Source organism: Plasmodium gaboni, chromosome 7 (assembly GCF_001602025.1).
Source record: "Plasmodium gaboni strain SY75 chromosome 7, whole genome shotgun sequence".
Classification (NCBI taxonomy): domain Eukaryota; phylum Apicomplexa; class Aconoidasida; order Haemosporida; family Plasmodiidae; genus Plasmodium; species Plasmodium gaboni.
Window position 1 is genome coordinate 157,040 of NC_031487.1, and position 16,057 is coordinate 173,096.

Below are 16,057 nucleotides of genomic sequence, written 5' to 3' on the forward strand. Positions count from 1 at the left end.
TATTTTATAAATACCGTTTTAATATAATTTTTTTTTTTTTTTTTTTTTCATGCTCAAATATATACCTTTTATCATATCACATAGATATAATTCATTTTAAAAGGATTAAAAAAAAAAAAAAAAAAAAAAGGAATTAATGATTAATATAACATTTTTATAATCATTCATAATATATTTTTGTGTGTGTATATATTTTGATGAAAATATATATATGAAGAAAAAAAAAAAAAAAAAAAAAGATTAAAAATATTTATATAAGGATAAATTGTTAACAAAATATATATATATATATATATATATATATAATATTTTTCACACACCATCTGTGTAAACACTATATTTTATATAATATGTTGTTCTGCTGCTTACAAGTATTTTTCTTTATTATTCTAAATCATTACTAAAAAATATATATGTCTACTAATACAGCCTTTTGAAAATATAAATATTTTTAAAATTTGTTGACATAAAATACTATTCAACATATTTGTATTTTCATATGATATTATTTTTTTTGTTAGTTTATTATAATTCGAATGTCTTTTCTTAAAAGAAAAAGAAATTATCACTTTACAACAACAAAAAAAAATAATAAAATGTGAAAGGTACATGTTTATATATATATATATATATATATATATATATATATATATATATGTGCATATTATAATGATAAATAATATGAAAATATAAATCATTCTAGATATTTATAAATACTGAGAAAACACATTCATAAATTGAAAAATTATATGGTGGAAACAAATAGAATTTAACATTTATATATATAACTTCAAAAAAAAAATAATTATAAATTAATTCTTTTTTTTGATATTGTGGGTTCCTTATATTATTATTTATTGCTCCTACTTTTTTCTTATTCTCCTTACAATTTTTTTTTTTTTTTTTTGTATATAAATACGTATATGTATATATATATATATATAAAACAAAAAAAAAAAGGAAAGAGAAAAATCAAATGAATATATACATATATATATTTTTCATATGTATATTTAAAATATAATTTAAAAAATATGTTGAAAAAAAATACAAAACATAAACATATATATATATATATATATATATATATATATATATATTAAATAAGATGTATTGAATTTGTCTTCTAAAAAATACATAGGCTCCTCTCAAAAATAAAATAATACATAAAAATAAATCAACATATATATATATAAATATATATATATGATACAAAAGTTTAGAAAAAAAGATAAACTAAAAATTTTACAAATACACATAAAAAAATAAAAAATATATATATTTAAAATAAAATTATCATTTTTAGAAATATATATTAAGCTCCACCTTAAACAAATATATACACGAAATGTATATTATAAATATAACTTGATATAAAATTTAATAAATATATAATAACATTTATTTATATATATATATATATATGTCAACTTTTTTACATGGTCATCCTAAAATATATATATACATAAAGATAAAAAAAAAAAAAAAAAACATTTACAATATATCATTTTGTATATTCCTCAAAATTTTCAATATTTTTTATGGCATCTTCATGAAACGAATGCTCATTCGGTTCATTTTTACATTTTGAATTAACAGGATTTGAATAATTAAGAATTTGTGATATAGGGTTAGAAGTATATTTACTTATACCATAACCATTAGAAAAAAAATAATCAAATAAATTATTATTTTTATTACTACTACTATTACTTGTATTACTTGATCCTTTTCCTATATATCCATATTCATCTAAGGTTTTCATACTATAAGAGTGTAATAATTTATATTCAATATCTTTTTTATCAAAAAACACTTTCAATTCAATAAGAGCACTAACAGGTTTATGATCACTTGAAAAGAAATTATTATGTGTTTTATAATCTAAATATTTAAAATATATTTTATCATTATTATAAAAATCATTCAACATATCCTTATCTAACATATCAGTCTTTTTATTATCAACCATATCATTTTTTTTTCTTCCATCTATGTTCATATTATTTTCCCTAGAATGTTCTTTTGCTATATGTTCATTCCTTTTCTTCTCCATTTCAGATAAGTGTACAAGTTTTCCACTCAACAAAACACGGTCACACCTATTCAAAAATAAAATATATACATATATATATATATGATAAACACATTAATATAATAACATATACATTGATATATATATATATATATATATAAGAATTTCCTTTCTTCTTCTTATTGTCTTACCAGGCAGGGGTTCTCCTAATGTCGTACATATTCGAATGTTTCTTATACTTGTATGTTGGGTTAAACGTTATGGGGTGCTCATGAAAGAGACAAAAAGGTAATATATTATACATCTTATTATAAATAAATTGATCATAATTCAATAAATGTTTAATATTTTTGTTAGATATTAACTTAAGTACTTCTTCAAGATTTTTGTTTATTCTAAAATTAAAATCTCCACATGCAAAGAAATAATCAAAATTAAATAAATTATTTAATTCTTGATTTTGAAAACTATTACTTAAAATGTTCTGCATTTGTGTATTCCTTTCAAATATATTTGTTTGACCAGATGCTAAATGAATATTATTAAAACAGAATGAATTATATCCTAATCTAAATTTAACTGATACACTTCCTTTATTTCCTGTATTTCCCTTAAGACCTACTTTCACCTTACATACTTCTATTTCTCTTATATGATCAACTAAAGCTTCATCAATAAATATAATAATAAATAAACCAATCATAGATACAGATTTTAATTTTACATATTTAAATTTTCTTAAGTTCAAAAAGTATTTGTCAGACTTTTTATTATTATAACTATTACTACCACTAGCACCAAAATCCCTATTATCCTTTTTTTTCTCCTTTTGTACATTTTCATAATAATCATCCATTTTATTTATTTCATTCTTTACATTTTCATAAAAATTTTTACTTTTCGTTTTTTGTGATTCATACTTTTTTTCATGCATCAAATTATTATTATTCCTTCCTAATTCTTTTATTTCACTATCTTCAAAAACATCTTGTACACTAGTAAAATTGTAATTTTTTAAACTATCCATATTATTGCTATTATCAAACGTGTTAGTATTATTATTATTATGTGTCTTTTCTTTGTTATTTTTTTTTTTATTATTTATATTATTATTATTTTTAATTTTATTTGAGTGACTACCTCTTCTATCGTACATATCAATAGGCCTAGCCAATTTCTTTTCTATATCTTTGTTTTTATCATAAATATTATCATCATATTCATCATTCATATTATTATAATTATTTATATCACTAAATTTACGATTATATAATTCTTCAAATACATAAGAACCTCTTATATTCCCCTTATTTGAATTAATAAAAGAATCCTCCTCCTTTGGATTTGATATAAATTCATCGTTGAATACATCATTCAAATTCATATTGAAGCTATTGGTTACTTTATTTTGAAAAATATCCTTCACATTTGAACTTATATGTGTTTCATTACTTTTCAATATATCTTCATTTATATGGTCATGTTTATTAGGTTTATTTTCTATATTATCATCATTTTCTAAAGCATTTACTAAATTAAATTCATTACTATATTTCATTTCTTTAGATATATTATTATGTTCATCATGTATTTTATATTTGTTGGTATCATCAATATACTCCTTTTTGTCCATATCCATATCCATGTCTAAGTCCAAGTCCATCAAATTAGAGAAAGACATTTTCTTCTCACGCATTAAATCTAAATTTAAAGCATCACCCTCTAAACTATTAAAATAATTATTCAAAAAACAATTTTTTGATATATCTAGCAATGAACTATTATCTTCTGTAGTTTTTTGTTCTTCACCTTGTACTAGTATATCCATATCATCATAATTATTATTATTAGATTTATTATTATCATAACTTTTATTTTTGTTCTTTTCATTTTTCATATATTCATCGTTAAAGCATTTTAAATAATTTTCATAATATTCATCATCAACATCTTCATTATTCATTATAACATCTTGTTTTATTCCTTCACTGGTAGCATATGTATATTTATTATTTTCTTTTTTATAAGGTGTTGTCGATGGAATATTAGTATTTTTCTTTTTTGTCTTCATATGGTTATTATTATATTTTGCTCCTCTCAAATATAATTCTTTTTGCCTTTGAGATACTTCTCCTAACGTTTGTGTAATCATTTGTTCAATTTTTTTCTCTTTAAATTTATCTTTCATATTCATTAATATACGGAATCCTGTTAATTCGACTACTTCTTGAAAACAAAATACATACATATCAATATAATCATCAACTTCATTAAGCCATGATGATATATCATTCAATTCCTCCAAATCTCCTCCACATAAATTCCATGTACCTGCCCATAATTTTATAATTCGTTCCTCATAATCTGTATTGATAATTTTTTTCTTTGCATAATTATTCACAAATTTGGAATTAGAACAATTTAGACAATATTGATTAATAAGATCATGACTTAAATAATCATTATAAATAGGTTGATTATTAACATCATAAACATATTTATTATCTTTATGCATATCATCTAAATACATCGAATCACTCTTATTTTTAAGTTTCTTCATTTGTCTTCTCCTTCTTCTTCGCATTTTTTCTCTTCTTCTATTTCTTCTTTTCTTTTCTATACTATCAGATGTACTACTATCAATTTCGATTGTATTATTGACACTACTACTGTTATTTGTTCTTGAACATAAATCATTCATGTTTTTATTATTTAGATAATTAACATCTCTTTTTAAAAATTTCCCTTCTTCATTATAATGCATATTGGAACCTTTTTTACTATCATAATTATATGCATCATCTTCTTCTTCATCGTCATCATTATCGTCATCTTCGTCATCATCCTCATCATCATCATCATCATGTTCGTCATCTTCATCAACATCATCAGCTTGCACCTCATAAAATTGATTATGTTCTGCATTTACTTGATAATTCATATTATTATTTGCATTTTCATTAATACCTTGGTCATCCATTTCTATTTTTTCATTTTCTTTATCTTGAAATTCTTCATCATTCACTTCTATTTCCACATCTGACTCATCTAACTTTTCCATTTCCTGCAAAATTCTTTTAGCTCGATGTTCCAATTCTTTTTTGGCTAGTTCCTTATTTGCATGTACATTTTTGTTTTTATCTCCACTGTTATCTTTAAGATCTTTTACAAAATTGGTATTATGAATAAAATTTTTCCAATTATGATTTGTATTAATATTATATGCACCGGATATTTTTTTCAGTTTTAACAAAGCTCTTTTTCTTTTACTTAGAACTTTGGATTCTTGTTTATTTCCTTTCTCTTGGTTCTCTTTTAATAATTTTTTATTTTTAGGGTTAAGTTTATTTGGTTGTACATAATTCATGGTAGGAGTCGAAATATTATTATCATTATTATTATTATTATTGTTGTTGTTGTTATTATTATTATTGTTGCTGTTGTTATCATTATTAGTAGCATCATAGTGGTTCATACTATTAATAAAGTCCTTATTCACAGTACCTGTATTATTATAATTTAACAAATAAGAAAAATCAGAACCTAAGAATGACCTCCTATTATTATTATATTTTCCACTACATAAAATTATATCTATACACTCTTGCCTAAAATTATCTTCAAAATTGTTTTGATAAAATCTTTCAATAGATTTTATTGCATGATCAATATTTGTACTCAATGATGATCTACCTACATTTATTTGTGAAGAAAAAACACTACCTGTCCCTGTATAATGTGTACTTATAATATCCCCATTTTCTACCCACATTTTTTTAAATAAATGTTTTAATATGTAAACATATTCATCGATTTGTTCTACTTTTCTTTTATCATCTTTATTAAAATCTTTATCATTTGAATTTCCATATTTTTCTTTCTTTTGATCTATACCTATTCTTTTTAATTCATCAGCAGTATCAGATGTTTTCTTATTATTCATAAATCTTCCATCATTAATTATATATGAAAAACCATCAAACATACCAATATTTTCATTCTTATTATTTACATAATCATAACTTCTATTCACTGCATATTTATCAGATAAGTCAAGTACATAATTTTCCGTAGGTAATGTTGTTAATATAGTAACATTTTTTTCATTAAACATATTATTTACATTCTTATAATAACATAAATATGATTTATTTACAGCCTTCAAAAACATATCATTCCTTGAAAGATGTAAAATATATAAAATAAAAAATAAGGCATAATAATATTGAAATACATTAGTCCTATCTAAACAATCCAGACAATTTGTTCTAAATACACCATTCTGAAAAAAACCCGATTGTTTTTTATTATCTCCATCACCATTATCATAACTATAATCTTTATTTTGATTCTTATTGTTATTAGTATTATTTATATTACTATTATTTATATTAACATTATTTATATTACTATTATTTATATTAGTATTATCCTTATAGTCATCATCTTCATCTATATTATTATTTAAATTTTCATTATCATTACTGTTCACTTTTATAGGTTCCATAAAAAATGATACATTCTTTATTTCCTTTAATAATATTTTATTTATAAAATCATTCATTGCATCATCAAAACTTTTATTTTTCACAGAAATATGAAAATCATATTCAATATAATTAATGTAATCTTTTTCTTTATAATGTTTATCTTTCTTTATAAAATTTATCATTTCTAACATTTTCTTTGTTAATTTCTTTTCATTACTTTTATTCTGACTCAATAAATTTATATAATAAATATTATTACCATAGCTATTTATTAATTTCTTATTGTGCTCTTTAAATGCTTTAATACTTAATAAGGATGATCGTTGAATATTTACATGTGAAGACATGGAATGTTGTTTCCAAAACAAGGGAATAGAACCTCTAATTTGAACAAGTGATATAATTCGATTTTCAAAATCTCTTCCTACATATTTATTACTACTACTGCTATTATTATTATTGCTATTATTATTATTATTAATATCATTTGGATCATTCATTTTGTAGGTTCCAAAACTTTCATTGCTCATTTTGTCTTTATTAATAAATTGCTCTTTTGTTTCCGTTGAAATATTACCCCCAACCATTTGGCCAGAACCAAACGAATTATTGTTCTTATCCTTTTCTCTCATATTATACACATTTAAATTATTTACCTGATCATGTGTTAAATTTGGTGATGCTAATACCTCATTAGACACACTACCATTATTATATGTATTATTCCTATTACTATTATTTCTATCCATGCCCCCTTTTGTATTTGTAAAATTTTTATTTTTATATGCATCATAATTCATATCAGCAACAGAACTATTATCCTTGTTATTTACTTGATCAAACTTATGGACATAATCCACATTTCTATTATTAATTCGAACTATCTGCTCCGATTCAACATAATTAGCAACATATCCATCATCATTTATGCCTCTTTTATTAAATCGAGTACCACCCAAAATAGAAGACCTTCTACTTATTAAAAGTAGCTCTAAACATTTTTTATTTATTTCGATTGATGTATAAGATATATATCCTTGTATAATACAACAAAACCAATTATTATCAATTTTACATTTATTTTTTAACTTCTTTATCATTTGATAGTTCCACACATATTTCTTTTCACACATTTTTAAAAAAGATTTTTTCTTTTTAGCATGTAAATTATTTAAACGAGCACTATATACTAATGGTTCCACTTCTACCTCTTCTATATTATTTTTTACTTTTTTTTGAATACATTGAGTTAAATCATAATCATATGAATAATACATATGGACACTTAACAATCTCTGAATAGTTTTTAAATATTTATGTATATCCATTTTGTAATTATTTTTTTTCTCATCATTTCGAACATCTTCATTTTTAAAAAGCGAAGAATAGGAATTTTTTTTTTCACTATTTTCTTGCATTTTTAGATTACCTTTAACATTAAAATATGAATGATTAATAAGTTCTTTTATATTATTATTTACTACATTTATGGAACTTTTATTACTAGCATTGGATCCTTTTTTATCTTCTGACAAAGCCTCTGAAATTTTACTATCACATGAATTCCTTTTATTAACATCATTTTCATGTATGTTCTCCTTTTGATTATTGTTATCATGTACACCATTTTTATTTTTATACGATAAATTATTATTATTTTTCTTATTTTCAAAATCTTTTTTATATATATCATTCACACTATTATTATTTTTTTCATCATTATATAAAGGTACATTATTATTTACATTATTATTATTTATATTTTTCTTATCTAACAATATGTTGTTGTTATTTTCATTATCTTGATCAAATATGGTGTTTCTTTCGTTTATTTTATTTTCATCGTTTTTTATGTTGATTAATATATTATTTTCACTATCTTCTATATTTTTATTATTTATAAGTATAGATAATTTTTCGTTCTTTCCATATCCTTCTTTATTGAAAAACGAATTATCGATTAAATTTGTTTGAATTTTTGAACTAGAATTTAGAGTATCTGCTTTTGATCCACTTAAATTATCTTCATCATATACAGAGCTTAAGGAATTCTCAACACTATTAAAAATCATTTTATTCAATGTATCATTATCATAATTATTTCCAACTGTATGTTTAGAGCTTATTATATTTTTTTCACCACTAGATTGTTTCATATTATTATTATTATTATTGTTGCTGTGATGTTGTGTCATTCTATTTGTGTTAATATTCATATTTTTATGTATACTCATATTGGCATTTGAACTCATAGTTTTATGAATATTGAGATTATTATTATTATTACTTATATATTTACTATCACTAATATTATTATCATTATTATTTGGTTGGTAGCTATCCTTGTCACTTTTATTAATAGACATATTCTCATCATTCGTTGATATATTCGTATGTGAACTAAAAAGGGTACTGATTCTATTAGTGTTATTATATGCAGATGTGTTATAAGACGATGTAGATGCCTTGTCATTTTTTAAAAAACTATTATTATCCTTTTCTAATTCATTTTGTGCTTTTCCTACGTTTCGATCATTTTCATTAACATTCTTGCTATCATAATTGGTTATATCTGAAATAATATTTAAAATATTTTTATGATTAAATTGTGTAGTAAGCCATTTTTTTGCACTATTGAAAGTAATGATTTTTTTATTTTTTTCTTCCTTCTTATTATAATTATTGTTTTTATAGGAATTATAACTATTAATATTATCCACTACCTCGAAATCATTTAAAATACTATCTTTCTTATCATTTTCTAAATTACCTGACTTTTTCGAATTTACATTTTTATTATAATTATTACTTTGACAGCTAGCTAAATTTTTATTGCTTGTATTAAAAAAATCATGTGAAACATCATCATTCTTATTTGCTAGGTCATTAGTTTTTAGAGAAGATGCTGTGATTATACCAAAATTATTATTATTGTTACTTTCAAAATTTATTGAGTTGTCTATTATTTCAAAATTCTTATTTATATCCTCATTATTTTTTACATTATTTATAAAATAATTATTTGAATTGTCATCTATATTTAAACTATTATTTATTGCTGTATTTATTGGTATTATATCCACATTATATGGTATATAATGGACTTTTTCTACTTTATAAATACTTCTATATTTATCCATATAATAAAATTTACTTAATAATCTCCATTTTTCTACTACAAATAAAAATAATTCATTCCTAAATTCTATGGTACCTATTAAATTGTCTATTATTAATTCATTTAATATATTTCCATATTTTTTACTCTTTTTTCTTATCTTCTCTTTTAATATTCTGTTCTCTAAACATTTTCCATTTTTTCTATATATAAATAGTGCTGGTACCTTAACGTTCTCATCTTTCTTATCTTTTAAATTCTTTATGTAAATTACTTTAAATACTTTTTCATAAATTATCAATAAATATCTGCCGTCTGTGTTATATGCATTCATCAGTCTTATTTTATTTATGTATATATGTAAGTATGTATTTATAAATAAATATGTGTGTGTGTAATATGTAAATGTATATAAATAAATATATATATATATATATATATATATATATGAAACAAAAAAAAAATTAAGTTAAAATAAAATACAAAAATTAAAAGAAGCAAAAAGGGAAAATCATCATTTGAATAAAAAAAAAAAAAAAAAATTTTAATATATAAAAAATACTTATTTGTTAATTCATCAGTTTGTTCTTTTGTTTACATACATGTTAATATGTTTATATGCTAACATGCTTATTTGTTTATATTATTTTCTTTCTGTTCTTTCATTAAATTGTTTCTTGTATTTTATTTTTTTGTATTTTATTTTTTGTATTTTATTCTTTTGTATTTTATTTTTTGTATTTTATTCTTTTGTATTTTTTTTTTTTTTTTTTTTGTAATGTGTGTACCAAACACAAGAAAATACTGAAAAATAATATTAAAAAAAAAATTATATACTTATATATATATATATATATATATATATGTATGTATACTTTTTTATAATTTTACATTTATTTTAAATTTTAAAAAATAAATACTACAAATATAATTAATCATTACAAAAGTATATAAGATATTTCTTTTCTCATTATTCATTGGTAATATATATCTTTTTTATAAAATATATTCATTTTTAAATAATATTAAATAGAAAAAAATATTTATAACAATGTAAAAAGTTTTATTTTTTACATTAAATATTATACAAAAAGTAATATATAAATATATAATTTTATATAATATAAACTCTCTAAATATATATTGTTTTAAATATACAAATATTATATATATAAAAAAAAGACATTTTTTTTTTTTTTCATATATAAAATTTTGTGATTCAATTTTACAAAAAATAATATATTATATATATATATTTTAATAATTATATATATATATAATAATAAGTTTTATCATCATATATATAATTATATATATATATATATATATTTTTTATATGTTTATATTTATATTATATATATATATATATATAATATTTTATTTTTCATTAATATTTATATATATTATTACAAATAAAAGTAATACATAATCCATTAAATTAAAAAATATTTTTTATAAACAGACAATGATATATTATATTATAAAAATATATATAAATATATGGGTTAACGAAATATATAAATTTATTGTTCTTTATATTATATATATATATATATATATATAATATATTCAAATATACATATATAATCTCTTTATTTAATTTTTATCAAAATTTAAATATAATTATTGATTTATACAATATATATTCATTAAAAAAAAAAAAATAATAATAAATAATAAAAAATTAAAGAATTAAAAGAGTTAACCCTCAATCTATTTATTATTTAAATGTATATTTAGTTATATGTTTTTTTATATATTTTTAAAATGTTGCATAAATATATATAATATATAATATATTTATATATAATTTTAGATTATCATCATAAATTTATAAAATAAAAAATAATAAGTACAAAAAAAAAAATAAAAATAAAATAATAAAAATAAAATGAAGAGAATAAAAAGAGGAATTATAAACTACTATTAAAATAAATATTTTTTATATTCACATTAAATCAATATTTATTATAATTTTTTAACTTATAAAAAAAAAAAAAATAATAATAAAAATAATTAAAATTTAAAAAACAAGTTTATATAAAAATTAATTTTAATATTTATTTTTTATATAATATTTTAATTTTTACCTAAAATAAAAATACATTGAAAAAAAAAAAAAAATAATAATAATAAAAAATAACTGCATATGATTTTCATATGATTTTTAATATTATATATATATTATATGTAGAGAACAAAAGTATTCTTAAAATTTTTTTATTATTTATTAAAGAATAACATAAAAAAATAAATAAATTAAAAAATATATATAAAATGAAAAAATATATAATATATATATCTTTTTTTTTTTTTTTTTTTTTTTATCATCTATTTAATAATAAAATAGAGCAAACAACAAAAAAAATATACATATTATTTATATATATTACAAAAAATAAGAAAAGTATAATTTGTACGTTTTTTTTATATAGAGAACAAAATTGAAATTTTTTTTTTTGTATATGTATAAAATAATTAAGTCCTTTAAAACATTTTAAACTTTTCCTCTTAAATTTGAAGAACAATATATATGTATATATATATATATATATATATATATATATATTATTTGTTCTTTTAAAAGTAAGTTTTCTTCTGATATTTTTTTTCCTTAACATTTGCTTCGTCTTCATATGTAGGCATATTATCCAATACAATAGTATCTTGATCATATTGTATTTCATTATTTTTAGTTATATTTTTCTTTGTTTTTCTTTTTTTGGCTAGTATTTGTAATGATCCATCGTTTAATTTATTCATGGTATTATATTCATTACTATCATATACTTGTGCTTGTCTATTTGGATATCTTGGAATTTTTTCATGACCTTTAAGTATACCTTTTTTTATTAATCTTTTTCTTTCTATTTCCATTTTATGATAAAAATATAATTTCTTAGATAGTATTTTATTCTTTTTACTTAAACAATTTCTTCTAGGAGCAATATGTAATGCTTTTCTTCCACCTCGTTTTTGAAATTTTTTTTTTTTTTTAACTATATCATAATATTTACTTTGTAGTTTTAACATTTTGCTTACTTTCTTGTTCAAATTTTGAAAGGTAATTTGTTTCTTATCGCTCGTTCTTTCAATTATATCATTAACAATAGTTGTAGTTTTTTTATTAAAAAAGGATGTTATGGTATTATTATTTTTATCTAAATTAGACGATCCAGAAATATTTTTTGTTTTATATATATAATCATTTATATTATTACTTAAGTCATAATTTATTATTTGACAATTATCAAATGTAACACCTCTACTTAATATATTAGTACATATTAATATATTTGTTTTTCCTTTTTTAAAATCTCGATAATTTCTACTCCTATCTTTATAATTCATTTCATTATGTATATAACTTACTTTATATTCTAATTCTTCTAGGATTTCTCGAATATTCATTACACTCTTTCTAGTATTACAAAATATTACATATCTGCAAACAAACGTACAATTTGTTCCACTATATAATATATTTCCATATAAATTATTCTTGTAATTATTTGATATATTACCCTTATTTATTTCTTTACTATTAAGTATTTCTAATAATAAAGATACTTTCTCCTTATTTTTACTATTAATAAATATATGTTTCATATCCTTATCAATATTGTGGCTATTTATATTTATTATTTGTTGAATGTATTTACTCCTTATATTGTTATTTAAAAATTCAGAAATAGCACACGTTTTAGTAGATGAAACAAAAATGCTAATAGGTATATTTGAATATAAAGTATTTTTTATATTTTTAATATTTATATTATCAATATGTATATCTTTTTTTTTTTTTTCATTATTTATATTGTTTTCCTTATTATTTCCTTTTTCTAAAATGGGAGGTAGTTCATCTTTTTTTTTTTTTTTTTCTATTTCATCATCAACATCTTGCTGTGTATTTATATAATCATTATTATTATGCGAACTATACATTTTATTTAAATTGTCTTGCACCTTATCTTTATTATTAATACTACATGTATCATCCTTATCAGTACCATCATTCATATGATCCTTATTTTTAATATCCATCATTTTATTGTCGCCCATCTCATGTTCATATGTATCTTCATTTACACCCATTTCTTTAATTGCGAACCTATTCCCAGATACCCTCTTTCGTATTTTTTTCCCACACCCCTCATCACTCTGTTCAATACATTTATCCAACAATTTATTTGTATATTTATTGTCTTCCTTATTATCTTGATATTCCATATCTTCATCACCTTTTTGTAATCCCCCAAAATAATACATATTTGTATATTTTTTAATATGATTAAATAATAATTGTAACTTTCTCTCATTAAAAACGTTACATAACGATTCTGATTCTTCAATAATAAAATATTTTAAAAATTTGAAATTATATAAATGTTTATTCTTGATATTTTCCATTTTTTCAAATATTTTATCTGGAGTACCTATCAAAAGATCGATATTGTAATTTATTCGCTCATTCCCTCCAGAGGTTTTTGTTTTATCATTTGTTTTTTCTTTTATATTTCTGACATATTCATACCTACCTCTATAAGAAGTATCTCTCCATATATTTTCTTCTTTATCATTATAATTTCTATTTGTATCAGAAAAATATTCTACATGGTATTTTTTTATAGATTTCTTCTTATTTAAATATCCTCCACTCAATAATTCAATATTTATATCGAATTGTTTTAATAAAGAAAAAAGCTCACAAGCTGCTTCTCTTGTATTTGTTAAAATTATAGCATATGGGAAAAAAATATTTTTTTTATGTCTTAAACTATTTAATTGATTATTCCTTTTATTTTTTATATAACTATTATTTATATTATAATTTTTATATGTACGCATATGTATAATTCTATTATTCACTTTATATTTCTCATATGATATATTAAAAAAAAGATTTTCATCTTTCCTACCACGAATATATCTTAACCTTTCTTTTTTTCTATATAATTTATTTTTACATTTCTTATAATTATATTTATTTAAAAAATGATAAAAATTTAATAAATATTTCATTATACGTTCATTAGTTTTATAAAAATTATCTAATATAGGAAGAAAATAACTTAATGTTTTTCCACTATTATTGGGGCTAACAATTAGGTATACATCATTAAAGCATTTTTCTTTATTCTCATTCATAGATATAATTTTTTCTTTATCATCTTTCAAACGATACATTAGATTATATCCTTGGTGTGTATTATGGTTGCTATTATAATTATAATTATAATCTATATTATTTGCATTTTTATATTTATCAACATTATATATATTATAATTGTCTGGTATAAATATATTATTTTTTTTTAGATAGTTATTTATTTCTATTCTATTCTTTAATATTTGATTGTAAATGTTATTTCTATTTATGGATATAATACCATCTCGATGAAACATATCACTATTACAATAACTATAATTATTACTATTATTATTATTATTATTAGTTGGATAATTTTTTTTTTTTTCACTTAGTAATAAAGGTATCACATTCATTTGTATACGTGAAGGATTCATAATACCTAATTCATTTAATTTTAAATATATATCAGTTTTAAAATTATATTCTAAAAAACTATTTTTATATAATTCATCTTTTATAAATTTTTCATCCTCTCGTTCTTTCTTTTTTAAATTCCTCTTTACATAATGTTTTCTTCCAATAACACAATTCTTGTTTTTATCTTTGCTCATTTTATTAATAGTATGGTATGTATACCTAAACTGATTCAACATGTTTACTCCTTCTCCTTTCAAAAAGGAGCTAACATAAAACAAATGATTCTTCATATTTTAACATGCTCTCAAAAGGAAAACATATACATACACATATATATATATATTTATATATTATATAATTCTTGTGTGGTGACCATTATACTATATTCCTTTTTCTTTATAAAAAATAGAATAAATGCACATAGAAAATTATCATCATATACAGAAAAAATTATATGTATATAAATATATATATATATATATATATATATATTTATTTATTTATTTATTAATTCAGAATAAAGCAGAAAGATTGAATTCTACATATATATATTTATATAATATTAAATTCTTTGAATTTTTATCTATCTTATATTTTAATTTGAATAAGGAAAAAAAAAAAAAAGAAATTAAATAAATAAATAAAGAAAATAAAAATAAAATATATTACACATTATATATATATATATATATATACATATATTTTTATGTTAAGAACCAAATAAAAATACACCCCCCCCCAATAAAAAAAAAAAAATTATTTCATTTTTCAAATATACCAAAAAAAAAAAAAAAAAAAAAAAAAAAAATTAAAAATTTTATTTTTTTTTTTTTTTTTTTTTTTTAATTTTTTTTTTTTTTTTTTATTTTTAAATATATCTTTTTTTTATATAAAAAAAATTTAAT

General features: G+C 19.4%; 2 protein-coding genes across 2 annotated transcripts; both read right to left on the reverse strand.

The window, feature by feature from the left end:
• Window positions 1–1,504: 1,504 nt before the first annotated feature.
• Window positions 1,505–9,977, reverse strand: PGSY75_0705500 (putative inositol-phosphate phosphatase; the record flags this gene model as incomplete). The annotated part of the gene is made up of 2 exons (XM_018784924.1): window positions 1,505–2,102; window positions 2,227–9,977. 2 exons carry the CDS (start codon window positions 9,975–9,977, stop codon window positions 1,505–1,507), a joined length of 8,349 nt encoding a protein of 2,782 aa, XP_018642425.1.
• Window positions 9,978–12,223: 2,246 nt separating this feature from the next.
• Window positions 12,224–15,442, reverse strand: PGSY75_0705600 (putative RNA helicase; the record flags this gene model as incomplete). The annotated part of the gene is made up of 1 exon (XM_018784925.1): window positions 12,224–15,442. One exon carries the CDS (start codon window positions 15,440–15,442, stop codon window positions 12,224–12,226), a length of 3,219 nt encoding a protein of 1,072 aa, XP_018642426.1.
• Between the last annotated feature and the right edge of the window lie 615 nt (window positions 15,443–16,057).